This window comes from Macaca thibetana, chromosome 19, assembly GCF_024542745.1.
Source record: "Macaca thibetana thibetana isolate TM-01 chromosome 19, ASM2454274v1, whole genome shotgun sequence".
NCBI classification, from domain to species: domain Eukaryota; kingdom Metazoa; phylum Chordata; class Mammalia; order Primates; family Cercopithecidae; genus Macaca; species Macaca thibetana.
The window spans coordinates 20,254,650-20,268,314 of NC_065596.1; the positions used below are offsets into that span (position 1 = coordinate 20,254,650).

The 13,665-nt window shown below is 53.0% G+C and overlaps 2 protein-coding genes and 1 long non-coding RNA gene across 3 annotated transcripts in view; 1 reads left to right on the forward strand and 2 right to left on the reverse strand.

Moving 5' to 3' along the window:
• The window catches only part of LOC126942871 (uncharacterized), a 224,222-nt gene that overhangs the window by 143,750 nt on the left and 66,807 nt on the right, over positions 1 to 13,665 (forward strand). The gene's annotated exons all lie outside the window — the stretch shown is intronic.
• PIAS4 (protein inhibitor of activated STAT 4) overlaps positions 1 to 13,665 on the reverse strand; it is a 175,026-nt gene that overhangs the window by 118,013 nt on the left and 43,348 nt on the right. The gene's annotated exons all lie outside the window — the stretch shown is intronic.
• ATCAY (ATCAY kinesin light chain interacting caytaxin) overlaps positions 8,697 to 13,665 on the reverse strand; it is a 111,267-nt gene continuing 106,298 nt past the window's right edge. Inside the window, exon 14 of the mRNA XM_050770738.1 lies at positions 8,697 to 8,981. Coding sequence (XP_050626695.1) covers positions 8,972 to 8,981 — 10 coding nt within the window. The 3' untranslated portion in view covers positions 8,697 to 8,971. The remainder of the gene's footprint in view (positions 8,982 to 13,665) is intronic.

Consider the following 13,665-nt stretch of genomic DNA (forward strand, 5'->3'; position numbering starts at 1 on the left):
TTTTTTGTAGAGATGGGGTCTTGCTGTGTTGCCCAGGTTGGTCTTGAACTCCTGGCCTCAAGTGATGATTCCTCCGCCTCGGCCTCCCAAAGTGCTGGGATTATAGGCATGGGATGCCTCTCCCAGCCAGAAAATAATTTTTCTGATGCTTCTTTTTTTTTTGAGACAGAATCTTGCTCTGTCGCCCAGGCTGAAGTGCAGTGGTGCGATCTCGGCTCACTGCAAGCTCCTCCTCCCAGGTTCACTACATTCTCCTGCCTCAGCCTCCCGAGTAGCTGGGACTACAGGCGCCCGCCACCACGCCCAGCTAATTTTTTTTGTATTTTTAGTAGAGACGGGGTTTCACTGTGTTAGCCAGGATGGTCTCGATCTCCTGACCTCATGATCTGCCCGTCTCAGCCTCCCAAAGTGCTGGGATTACAGGCGTGAGCCACCGCGCCCGGCCTCTGATGCTTCTTAAAACAGTAAGGCTGACTTTATTGAGGGGGGTGGGGGACTACTACCATGGGGCTTTGTAGTATGGGAGGGAGATTGGATTCAATCTTCTCCCCTTCCACCAATGCAAGGAAAAGTGGAGAATTGTAGCCCAGGAGCAGGGGGTGATCAGAGGATGGGAAGTGACTAGGAAGGTGGGGTGACAGGACGGCCAGGTGTGTATGCCTGTATGCAGTAAGAGATCAATACACCACAGAGAGAGAGAATTTTTAAGAGATGAGATCTTGTAACATTACCTAGGCCTGTCTCGAACTCCTGGCCTCAAGCGATCCTTCCTCCTCAGCCTCCCAAAGTGTTGGAATGACAGCCTTAAGGCACCATGCCCGACCAGTGATGTATTTTATGAGTCCTGTTAACAAAATTGTGAGCCTGGGCTTCAAGAGCTCTTGCAAAATGGACTGGAAATCTTGGGGTATTCATGAGGAAAGCTCAGAAAAGCAGTCCCTCAGCCACAGGATCTGTGGCAGTGTGGCAGGGTGGCTGTGTTTGTGGCCTGAGCTCCTCCAGGTGCTCAGATAGACACCCAGGAAAGCCCGGCTCCTGGGCTTCACCTCTGGCCCAGTTTCGGTGGCAAGCAGTTCCTGGCAGCCTCTTGGTGGGTCACGTGGCCTGGGGCCTCAGGTGACAGTGACATGCCCAGATAAAGGCCCTGGCAGGGCACCTCTGGGAGGCCTCCCTGTGGCAGCCCACCCCGGCAGGAAGGAGAGGGAGGTGTCACAGGAGCTACAAATGCCTGCCAGTCCCCAAGCAATCTCAGATCCCAGGGTATTGATTAGCAACGTCACTGCCACACGGCGCGTGATCCCATTTACATGAAGTGCCCAGGACATGCCAATCCACAGGGACAGGAAGGGGAGGCGTGGGTGCCAGGGGCTGGGGGAGGTGGGTGGGGATGACTGTGGCTGCTGGGGACGGATTTGCTTTTGGGGTAATGGAATGTTCTGGAATTTGATAGAGGCGGTATTTGCAAAACATTGTGAAGGTACTGAGTACTGCAGAATGTACTCTTAAAAATGGTTAATTTTGGCTGTGTGCGGTGGCTCATGCCTGTAATCCCAGCACTTTGGGAGGCCGAGGTGGGCGGATCACGAGGTCCGGAGGTGGAGACCATCCTGGCTAACACGGTGAAACCCCGTCTCTGCTGAAAATACAAAAAAAAAAATTAGCCGAGCGTGGTGGTGGGCGCCTGTAGTCCCAGCTACTCGGGAGGCTGAGGCAGGAGAAAGGCATGAACCTGGGAGGCGGAGCTTGCAGTGAGCTGAGATCGCGCCACTGCACTCCAGCTTGGGTGACAGAGCGAGACTCTGTCTCTCAAAAAAAAAAAAAAAAAAAAAAAAAAAAAGATGAATTTTATGTTAAGTGACTCTCACCTTGATTTATTAAAAAAGTGGCCGGGCGCGGTGGCTCAAGCCTGTAATCCCAGCACTTTGGGAGGCTGAGACGGGCGGATCACGAGGTCAGGAGATCGAGACCATTCTGGCTAACACGGTGAAACCCCGTCTCTACTAAAAAATACAAAAAACTAGCCGGGCGAGGTGGTGGGCGCCTGTAGTCCCGGCTACTCGGGAGGCTGAGGCAGGAGAATGGCGTAAAAACCCAGGAGGCGAAGCTTGCAGTGAGCTGAGATCCGGCCACTGCACTCCACCCTGGGCGACACAGCGAGACTCCGTCTCAAAAAAAAAAAAAAAAAGTGTTTGCCGTGGCTCACTACTGTAATCCCAGCACTTTAGGAGGCCAAGGTGGGAGGATTGCTTGAGACCAGGAGCAGGAGTTCAAGACCAGTCTGGGCAACCTTGTGAGACCTCCGCCTCCTTGCCCCCCACCGTCTCCACCCAAAAATAAAAACTATTAGCTGGGTGTGGTGGTGTGCTTCTGTAGTACCAGCTACTTGGGAGGCTGAGGCAGGAGGATCCAACCCTTGAGCCCAGGAAGTCGAGGCTGCGGCGAGCTGTGATTGCACCACTTCACTCTAGCCTGGGCAACAGAGGAAAACCCTGATTTAAAAAAAAAAAAAAATGCTGGGCACAATAGCTCACACCTGTAATCCTAGCACTTTGGGAAGCCAAAGTGGGAGAACCATTTGAGGACAGGAGTTCAAGACCAGCCTGGCCAACATGGCGAAACCCTGTCTCTACTTAATACAAAAATTAGCCAGGCATGGTGGCAGGCATCTGTAATCCCAGCTACTCGGGAGGCTGAGGCAAGAGAATTGCTTGAACCTAGGAGGCAGAGGTTTCAATGAGCTGAAATTGTGCTACTGCGCTCCAGCCTGGGCGACAGAGTGAGACTCAAAAAAAAAAAAAAAAAAAAAAAAAAAAAAAGTAGTAATGATAATAAAAAGAAAGTGACCAAACGATGAAGGCTTTAATTTAGTCTTGGGTTTTTCTGAAACACTGGTGACAGCTGATCCTGCCCTCGGACCCCTCTCTGGCTGCCCCAGCTCTGCCTGCCCCAGGCCTTGGTCCCCATGGGTCACTCTGCCGGGGAACATCCCTCCTCCTGCTGGCTTGGCTGACAGCTGCTTGTGTGTTGGTTCTCTGATCAGAATGGTCCCTTCCGGCTGGGCGCGGTGGCTCAAGCCTGTAATCCCAGCACTTTGGGAGGCCGAGACGGGCGGATCACAAGGTCAGGAGATCGAGACCATCCTGGCGAACACGGTGAAACCCCGTCTCTACTAAAAAATACAAAAAACTAGCCGGGCGAGGTGGCGGGCGCCTGTAGTCCCAGCTACTCGGGAGGCTGAGGCAGGAGAATGGTGTAAACCCGGGAGGCGGAGCTTGCAGTGAGCTGAGATCTGGCCACTGCACTCCAGCCTGGGCGGCAGAGCGAGACTCCGTCTCAAAAAAAAAAAAAAAAAAAAAAAAAAAGAAAGGTCCCTTCCTTCTGGTTCCCAGGAAGGCCCCATGTCCCTGGGTTGAGCCCGCCCCCTGGGCTGGGAGTGGCGTGAGGGACTGGACCCCCCGTGCCCCGAAATGCATGAAGGAGTGAGGTTTCCTTCTCTGTTTTTTTGGTGGGGGGTTCGGAGTCTCTGTTGCCCAGGCTGGAGTGCAGTGGCACGATCTCTGCTCACTGAAACCTCCGCCCCCCCGGGTTCAAGCGATTCTCCTGGCTCAGCCTCCTGAGTAGCTGGGATTACAGACACGCACCACCACGCCCGGCTAATTTTAGTATTTTTCGTAGAGATGGGGTTTCGCCACGCTGTCCAGGCTGGCCTCAAACTCCTGACCTCAAGTGATCCACCTGCCTCGGCCTTCCAAAGTGCTGGGATTACAGGCGTGAGCCACCGAGCCTGGCTGTGAATGAAATGTTCAAGAAACCTCTCAGGGTAATCAGAGACTCCGTGCAGTGGGATAAAGGAGGGGGCTGTCACCTCCAAACTGGGAGTGGCTCCCCAGGATCCCAGCACCAGCTCCACCCTCTTTATCCCCTCCATCCACCCACGAAGACCCTACCTTTTCCCCTAAACGGCACCTGCTGACATAAACACCTCTCCCAAGCCAGCCCCTCCAGGAAGGGCCCCTGGTCTGACGTCACAGGACAGAGGGTGATATGCCCAGGTGGCCTCACACCTGCCAGTTCTCTCCGTCCACCCAGTGGGACATTGTGCGGTGGCCATGTCATACCCACCTTGATGTCTGTGTCACCAGCAGGTCCCAAAGTCCCAGGCATGGACGATGGTGCAACTCCTCTTGCACCTGGAGCTGGAGGTCCAACTCCAACCCTTTGAGAAGCACGGTCCCCCAGTTCTCTGCAGCCGTCAGAGGGCCACAGGTACCCCCAGCTGTGGGATGGGGTGACTGTAGCTATAGGGCTCAGGATCAGGCGTCAGAACCCTCACTCACTGCCCGTGTGACCCTGGGGGAGCCATGTCATCGTTTTGTGCCTCAGTTTCCCTCTCAGTAACATGGCAACTGTACTAGGTTGGCAGAGGCTATTATTATTATTATTATTATTATTATTTTGAGACCGAGTCTCACTCTGTCACCCAGGCTGGAGTGCAGTGGTGCCTTCTCAGCTCACTGAAGCCTCTGCCTCCTGGGTTCAGGTGATTCTCCTGCCTCAGCCTCCCGAGTAGCTTGGACTACAGGCGCCCGCCACCGCGACTGGCTAATTTTTGTATTTTTGGTAGAGACGAGTGTTTCACCATGTTGACCAGGCTGGTCTGGAACTCCTGACCTCAGGTGATCCTCCTGCCTCCGCCTCCCAATGTGCTGGGATTACAGGCATGAGCCACTGGGCCCTGCCTGTTACTAGTATTGAAAAGGAACAAACCTCCCTTCTCAGTGATAATTTCTTTATTCCACATAAAAATCCCCCCAAAGCTCACGGAGACGACGCCTTAACCTCACGACCATCATCAATCATAATGATCATTTCTGTTCTGAAAAACCGCAAAACTCATCGTTCGAAGGATGGGCGTGCTGGCCAGGACTTTGGGGGAGGGCTTATGATTGACGCATCCCACGTGTCACCAGAGGGAAACCCAGCGTCCTTTTACGAGGAGGGGTAGGGGTCCATCACATTTTAGCCAAAACCACACCCCCCACCCTGATACCAATCCATCTCAAAGCCCATCTGTGGGTGGTGCAGTTTGCAGCCCAGCTGGGAACGGTGGGCCTGGCTGTTCCACCTCGGCATGCCTGCCGACAGCTGGCCTCGCCGGGGGTCTCTTTTGCTCGGGAGGGTCCGCTGGGGCTGAGTTGGGGTCTTCAGTTTCGCCTGCCTGTTGTCTGTGACTGCTGGTGATCCAAAGGGGCGTGGGTGAACCACGGCATGACGGGCGGTACCCCCCGGAGGTTCTGGTGGGGGCAGAATGTTCAGCCGGCAGGCACCTTCTGGGTCAGGTCGAGCCTCACTTGTCACTTGGCTGCTGCTGTAGACACTCAATTATTCGGTGTCCGATTGGGTGGAACGAGTTCTTTCCTGTCCGTGTCTCCTGTCTGTGACTTGGAAGCGGCCCCCCTCCACCCTGCAGTCTTCCACGAAGATTAAGGCCCAGGAGTTCTTGTCACTGTCGGGTTAGAACGATTCATGCTGGAGCCATGTGCCTTTGGTCACCGGGGACACATCGTGGCAGCTGGGCCCGGCTGGCATCTCTCTACTGGAGCCTCTCCCCTCAGGGCAGTCTGATAAGCAGGCTTCTGTCTTTTTTTTTTTGAGTCAGAGTCTCGCTCTGTCTCCTAGGCTGGAATACAGTGGCACAATCTGGGCTCACTGCAAGTTCCGCCTCCCGGGTTCCAGCGATTCTCCTGCCTCAGCCTCCCGAGTAGCTGGGATTACAGGCACCTGCCACCACACCCAGCTAATTTTTGTGTTTTTAGGAGAGATGGGGTTTCACCATGTTGGCCAAGCTGGTCTCGAACTCCTGACCTCAGGTGATCTGCTTGTGTTGGTCTCCCAAAGTGCTGGGATTATAGGCGTGAGCCACGATGCCTGGCCACTTCTGTTATCTTGTGTTGGCTTTGGCAGTGGCACCATTCACTGGGGTGGGAATTCGGGACAGGGTCTCGCTCTGTCACCCACGCTGGAGTGCAGTGACTTGATCTCGGCTCACTGCAGCCTCCACCTCCTGTGCTCAAGCAATCCTCCCCCGCCTTAGCCTCCCAAGTAGCTGGGATGACAGGTGCACTCCAACATATCCAGCTAATTTTGATTTTTTTTTTTGTAGCCATGGGGTCTTGCTCTACTGCCCAGGCTGGTCTCCCAAACTGCTGGGTAACGGATGTGAGCCACCGCACCTGGCTGAGTTTGGGACCTTCTAAGCCATGCACGGATCTCAGTTCTGCAGGGCCGGCTCCAGAGCCTGGAACTTGGGCAGATTCTCAGAACACCTTTTATAAAAGGAGGTGCCCTGAGTGGGCGCAGGGGAGAGGCAGGCCCAGGGCAGCAGGGTCTGCTGAAGAGCAGTGGGGAGAGGCCCATCCATCAGCCTCTGCTTCTCAGGCTCCACGTGACACAGCTGGTTCCAGGACACGATTTTTTTTTCTTTTTCTTTTTTTTTGTTTTTGAGATGGAATCTTGTTCTGTCGCCCAGGCTGGAGTGCAGTGGCTTGATCTCAGCTCACTGCAACCTCCACCTACCGGGTTCAAGTGATTCTCCTGCCTCAGCCTCCCAAGTAGCTGGGATTGCAGGCATGCACCACCACGCCTGGCTAATTTTTGTGTTTTTACTAGAGACAGGGTTTCACCATGTTGGCCAGGCTGGTCTCAAACTCCTGACCTCAAATGATCCACCCACCTCGGCCTCCCAAAGTGCTCGGATGACAGGTGTGAGCCCCTGCACCCGGCCGAGATTTGACATTTGGGAAACAAATGTTAAAACCCTACCATGTCCCTAAATGTCCCAGCCTCCCCAGGGCAATGCTGAGACCCAGAAGTGTCCCATCACAGCCGGGGGCTCCATGGGAACCTGCAGGCCTAAGCCCACTCAGAAACCTCACCTTCCTCATGGCAGAAGCTGCTGGGTTTTGGGGGCGGGGCTTGCGCAGGACCCCGTCCCACAGGGCGCATTTTTCTGTACCGCTGCCCCTCAGCACTAAGCACCACCAGTTCCCTGCCATCGTTGTTGGAATAGCCCAGAATGCACTTCCTTGCTGTCTCAGGTCGAGATGCACTGGACGCTTTCACTGAGGCTCAGTCAATTGTGGGTCTGGTTGGCCCAGCCTGGACAGCACTTGCTGAGAGGCCAACCACAGAGCCAGGAATAAGGGCCTGGAGAATGTGCCCGCTCTACTCGCCGTCTGCTCAGGTTGATAGACATGAAGACATTTAGGATTAGGGGGAACTTCGTGAGCAACTCTCTGCAAACACTGTCCATTCTTTGCTTTTTATTTTGAGACAGAGTTTTGCTCTTCTTGCCCAGGCTAGAGTGCAGCGGCGTGATCTCGGCTCACTGCAACCTCCGCCTCCGGGGTTCAAGCAATTCTCCTGCCTCAGCCTCCCGAGAAGCTGGGATTACAGGTGTGCACCATCATGCCCAGCTAATTTTTGTATTTTTTTTTAGAGACGGGGTTTCCCCATGTTGACCAGACTGGTCTCGAACTCCTGACCTCAGGTGATCCATCCACCTCAGCCTCCCAGAGTGCTGGGATTACAGGCATGAGCCACTGTGCCCTGACTAGTTTTTTTTTTTTTTTTTTTTTTTTTTTTTGAGACAGAGTCTTGCTCTGTCACCCAGGCTGGAGTGCAGTGGCACGATCTTGGCTCACTGTAACCTCTGCCTCTCAGGTTTAAGTGATTCTCGTGCCTTAGCCTCCCAAGTAGCTGAGATTACAGACACCTGCCACCATGCCTGGCTAATTTTTGTATTTTTAGTAGAGATGAGGTTTCACCATGTTGGCCAGGCTGGTCTCGAACTCTTGACTTCAGGGGATCCGCCCAGCTCGGCCTCCCAAAGTGCCAGGATTACAGGCGTGAGTCATCGTGCCTGGCCTAGCCTTTTCTTAAATGCTTCCAGAGACAGGGAGCTCACTGCTTCTAGAGTCCCTCTGACCAGTGACCGGCATTTGGACCACATTAGAAAAGTCTGTCTTCTTTTTCCAAGGGAAATTTGCCTCCCGAACAAGAACCCGCTGGATACCCTGTATCTTCCTTTTGCTAGGTCTATTTCAGAGCCAGCTTCTGAGCCTCTGCTGTTCCAACCCGGAACAGCGTTGGCGTGTCCCAGCCTGATGCCGGGTTGGGGGAGCAGTGAGGTCCACATATCTCATTCCTTGGTGGGAGGTATTAACTGGGTTTGCCCTGTGGCTTGGCATCTGAGTTAAAGGGGCTTGAGAATGTTCTAGATTATCGGGGTGTCGTTTTGCAATCAGAGGACAAGGATGGTTGGCAGCAGCTCTTCTTGTGCAATGGGCTCTGATCCTCTCAAAGGAGCTGGGTGGCATTATGAGCGAGGAGGGGGCGGGTCAAATGAAAAACCACGGGTGTGAATTTTGGACGTAAGGTCGGAGGCCAGGAGGTACCTCAGGACGTGGCCCTCCTGGGGTGTTGAGCTTCTAGGTCCAGGGCCGCGTTCTGGGGGGAAAGGCACAGGAAAGGACGCAGACCCAGCCGGGGTGGTGGTGGGCGTCTGTGGCTCCAACCCAGAGCGGGTGACAAGCAAGAGAAGGGTCTTGAATCTTGTATCCAGCTCTGACCACGGCGGCTGCGAGCAGAAGCAGAGGCCACCGACGCCACACGGGCCACCCCCTGTGCTTCTTGCCTTCCTCGGCTGAGAGTTTGTGAGTGTGGAAGGGTGAGGGGCTCAGAGCTGGGCCCTTTTCTGGAATGCACGAATACTGCATCGTTAAAAAAAAATACAATGTTTTCAAGCAGCTGAAAAGGATGCTGGGTTTCAGAGATGAACGGAGGGGCTGGCACCCTTGGAAGACTGGGACTCAGGATGAGGCAGGATGAGATCTGGGGCCAGTGGGCGTCTGACAGAGGTTTCCTGGCATCTGGAATCTTCTTTCATGTCCTTCGTTATGCTCACGTCGCCTCAGGACATGCTAGGGAGGGAAAGACACAGGCCAAGTTATTACTGTTAATGTTAAAAGTGCAAAGTGCTCTCTTCCACATGTATGTAATCCAAAATAATGACCCCACCCGGCATGGGTGAGCTCCCAGCAGCAAGAGTGGCGCATGACCTTCAGGGCCTGGCTCCTGCCATGCACTTTCTAAGTGTGGCTCTGAGGGCCTCCTTCCTGGTACCTCAGCAGAACAGGCCCTGGAGACTGGCACCCTCAATCAGCCCGGAGGGAGGTTTCAACCCACCTACCCATTCACTCATCCATCCAACCAACCATACAACCACCCACACATCTATCCATCCATCCATCCATCCATCCATCCATCCATCCATCCATCCATCCATCCATCCATCCACACACTCACCCACCCATCCATTCATCCATCTGCCCACCCATCCAGCCACTCACTTCTCCATCCATCCACCCGTCCACCCACACATCCAACCATCCATCTGCCAACCCATCCAGCCACTCACTCCTCCATCCATCCACCCGTCCACTCACACATCCAACCATCCATCCATCCACCCACCCATCCAACCATCCATCCATCCACCCACCCATCCATTCATCCGTCTGTACACCCATCCAGCCACTCAATCATCCATCCAACCACTCACTCATCCATCCATCCATCCATCCATCCATCCATCCATCCACCCACCCATCCACTCATCCATCTATCCAACCATCCATCCATCCATCCACCCACCCACCCACCCATCCATTCATCCATCTGTGCACCCATCCAGCCACTCAATCATCCATCCATCCACCCATCCACCCACCCACCCACACATCCATCCATCCATCCATCCACCCACCCATCCACTCATCCATCTATCCAACCATCCATCCATTCATCCATCCACCCACTCATCCATCCATCCATCCACTCATCCATCCATCCATCCATTCATCCATCCATCCATTCATCCATCTGCCCACCCATCCATCCATCTGCCCACCCATCCATCCACCCACTCATCCATCCATCCATCCATCCATCCATCCATCCATCCATCCATCCACCCACCCACCCACTGACTCATCCATTTATCCATCCACCCATCCATCCAACCAACCATACAACCACCCACACATCTATCCACTCATCCACCCATCCATCCACTCATCCATCCATCCATCCACCCATTCATCCATTCATCCATCCACCCACCCATCCATTCATCCATCTGCCCACCCATCCATCCACCCACTCATCCATCCATCCATCCATCCACCCACTCATCCATATATCCATCCACCCATCCATCCATCCATCCATCCACTCATCCATCCGTCCATCCATTCACCCACCCACCCACCCACTGACTCATCCATCTATCCATCCACCCATCCATCCAACCAACCATACATCTATCCACTCATCCATCCATCCATCCACTCATCCATCCATCCATCCATCCACTCATCCATCCATCCATCCATCCATCCATCCATCCATCCATCCATCCATCAATCCATCCATCCATCCACTCATCCATCCATCCATCCACCCACCCACCCATCCATTCATCCATCTGCCCACCCATCCCGCCACTCATCCACCCACCCACCCACTCACCCATCCAACTATCCATCCATCCATCCATCCACCCACCCACTCATCCATCTATCCATCCACCCAACCATACAGCCACCCACATATCTATCCACTCATCCATCCTTCCGTCCAACCATCCATCCATTCATCCATCCTTCCATCCATCCATCCATCCATTCATCCATCCATCCGTCCACCCACCCACCCATCCATTCATCCATCTGCCCACCCATCCAGCCACTCAGTCATCCATCCACCCACCCACCCACTCACCCATCCATCTATCCATCCATCCGGCCATCCATCCATCCATCCACACACCCACCCACTCATCCATTCATCCATCTACCCACCCATCCAGCCACTCACTCGTCCATCTATCCATCCATCCATCCACCCACCCATTCATCTACCCAACCATTCATCCAACCAACCATTCATCTACCCATTTACCCATCCATCTGCCTACCCATCCATGTATCCATCAATCCATCTTTCCATCCCTCCACCCATCCATTCATCCACCCATCCATCCACAGAATCAACCTCCACGCATCCATCCATCCATCCATCCACTCATTCATTCATCTATCCATCATCATCCATCCATCCTTCCATTCACCCACTCATCCATCCATTTATCCATCTGTCCACTCATCCATACATCCATCCATCCATCCACCTATCCATTCATCCATTCATCTATTGCTTCTTAAAATTCCTTCTTTTGTGTTTTTAATCTTTTAAAACATGCTTATTATATCTTCTCCACCTAAGGATCTCCAGACAGGATCTAATTCTTCTGTTTGCTTTCTCTGCTGTCTTTTGCTCATGGTGGATGATTTCCTTGTGTTTCCTGTCTGCATATGTGAACTCATCTCCAGAGAGCCTGGGTTGAGGTGGTCTTTTCAGAAATGCATTGAGAACTTGCTTTTACTCAGTGCCCCTGAAGCAGCACTGTTCTAAGGCCCTTTTTGATATTTATTTCTTAGCTTGGAGCTTCCTGGGTCACATGGATAGTAAGGCATAGAGATTTATAGATTTGTATAAAACTGTGTGGTTGGCTGAGCACAGTGGCTCATGCCTGTAATCCCAGCACTTTGGGAGGCCGAGGCGGGCGGATCACGAAGAGGTCAGGAGATCGAGATCATCCTGGCTAACATGGTGAAACTCCGTCTCTACTAAAAAGTACAAAAAATTAGCTGGGTATGGTGGCGGATGCTTGTTGTCCCAGTTACTCAGGAGGCTGAGGCAGGAGAATGGAGTGAACCTGGAAGGCAGAGCTTGCAGTGAGCCGAGATCGCGCGACTGCACTCCAGCCTGGGTGACAGAGCGAGACTCCGTCGCAACAACAACAACAACAACAACAACAACAACAACAACACCACAACTGTATGGTCAAGGATAAATCCCACACATTTTAAAGAAAAGTTTGGTCCTTCCCTGGCTCCTGTGAGTAACCTCTAAACTCTTGGAGCATCCTGCCTGGAGTGTCTATGTGGGTCATGCCAGATAGTCTATGCTAACTGATATGGTTGGGCTGTGTCCTCACCCAAATCTCATCTTGAATTGTAGTTCCTGTAACCCCACTTGTGGTGGGAGGTACTCAGTGGGAGGTAACTGAGCCATGGGGGCGGTTACCCCCATGCTATTCTCGTGATAGTGAGTTCTCACAAGATCTGATGGTTTTGTAAGGGGCTTTCCCCCTTTGCTCAGCACTTCTCTCTCCTGCTGTGCAGTGAAGAGGTGCCTCCCGCCAGGACTGTAAATTTCCTGGGGCCTCCCCAGCCATGCACAACTGTGAGTTAATTATACCTCTTTTCTTTATAAATTACCTAGTCTCGGGTATTTCTTCATAGCAGCAAGAGAACGGACTAATACACTCACAACGTGACTTAGGGTGGAAACTTGGGCCGTGTGGCATCAGCTCGATCTGTGCAGGGGCTGGAGGCTAAGAACAGCCATGCAGAAGTCAGCCAGGTGTATGTAGTTGACTCTTAATGAACACCCTGGCCACTAAGGCTTGGGTCAGCTTCTCTAATTGGCAGCACTTTGTGTGTTTTGCCACACATCCCTGCTGGGAGAAATAAAGGATGTCCACACAACTCCACTGGGAGAGGACACTTGGAGGCTTCCACCCGATCTCTCCTGGATCCTGCCCTATGCACCTCTTCCTTTTGTTGATATATATTTTTTTTGAAACGGAGTCTCGCTCTGTTGCCCAGGCTGGAATGCAATGGTGCAATCTCAGCTCACTGCAACCTCTGCCTCCCAGGTTCAAGCGATTCTCTTGCCTCAGTCTCCTGAGTAGCTGGGACTCCAGGTGTGTGCCACCACGCCCAGCTAATTTTGTATTTTTAGTAGAGATGGGGTTTTACCCCGTTTGGCCAGGCTGGTCTTGAACTCCTGATTTCAAGTGATCCACCTGCCTTAGCCTCCCAAAGTGCTGGGATTACAGGCATGAACCACCATGCCCGGCTTTTTGCTGATTTTTAAGTGTACTGTAATAAACCATTCCACTGTGATAAACCATAACCGTGAGTATGACAGCTTTACTGAGCTCTGTGAGTCCCTCTGGCAAACCATTGCATCTGAGGGTCTTGGAAACTAACACACAGGGAGGCTTTCTTTTCTTTCCTTTTTTTTTTTTTTTTTTTCCTTTTTTGAGACAAAGTCTAACTCTATTGCCCAGGCTGTGGAGTGCAGTGGTACAATCTTGGCTCACCTGGCTAATTTTTGTATTTTTTGTAGGGAAGGGGTCTTGCCATCTTGCCCGGGCTGGTCTTGAACTCCTGATCTCAAATGATCCGCCTGCCTCGGCCTCCCAAAGTGCTGGGATTACAGGCGTGAGCCACCGCGCCCGGCCACAGGGAGGCTTTTCTTGGCATCCAGAACCAAGTGGAGAATCGGAGGCACAGTGTGGACCGTCTGCCCTTTTGTGGCATCATATCCTGGGCTTCGGGGAGCCTGGCTCTGTGTGGGTTTTTCCTTGAGGGCCGCTCCACTGCATAACTCTGGGGCCTCATTTGCATCCTGGTCTGGGTAATGGCGCCCCCTGGAGTTGTGCAAGGACGGCCTGACTGGTTAAGGGAACCA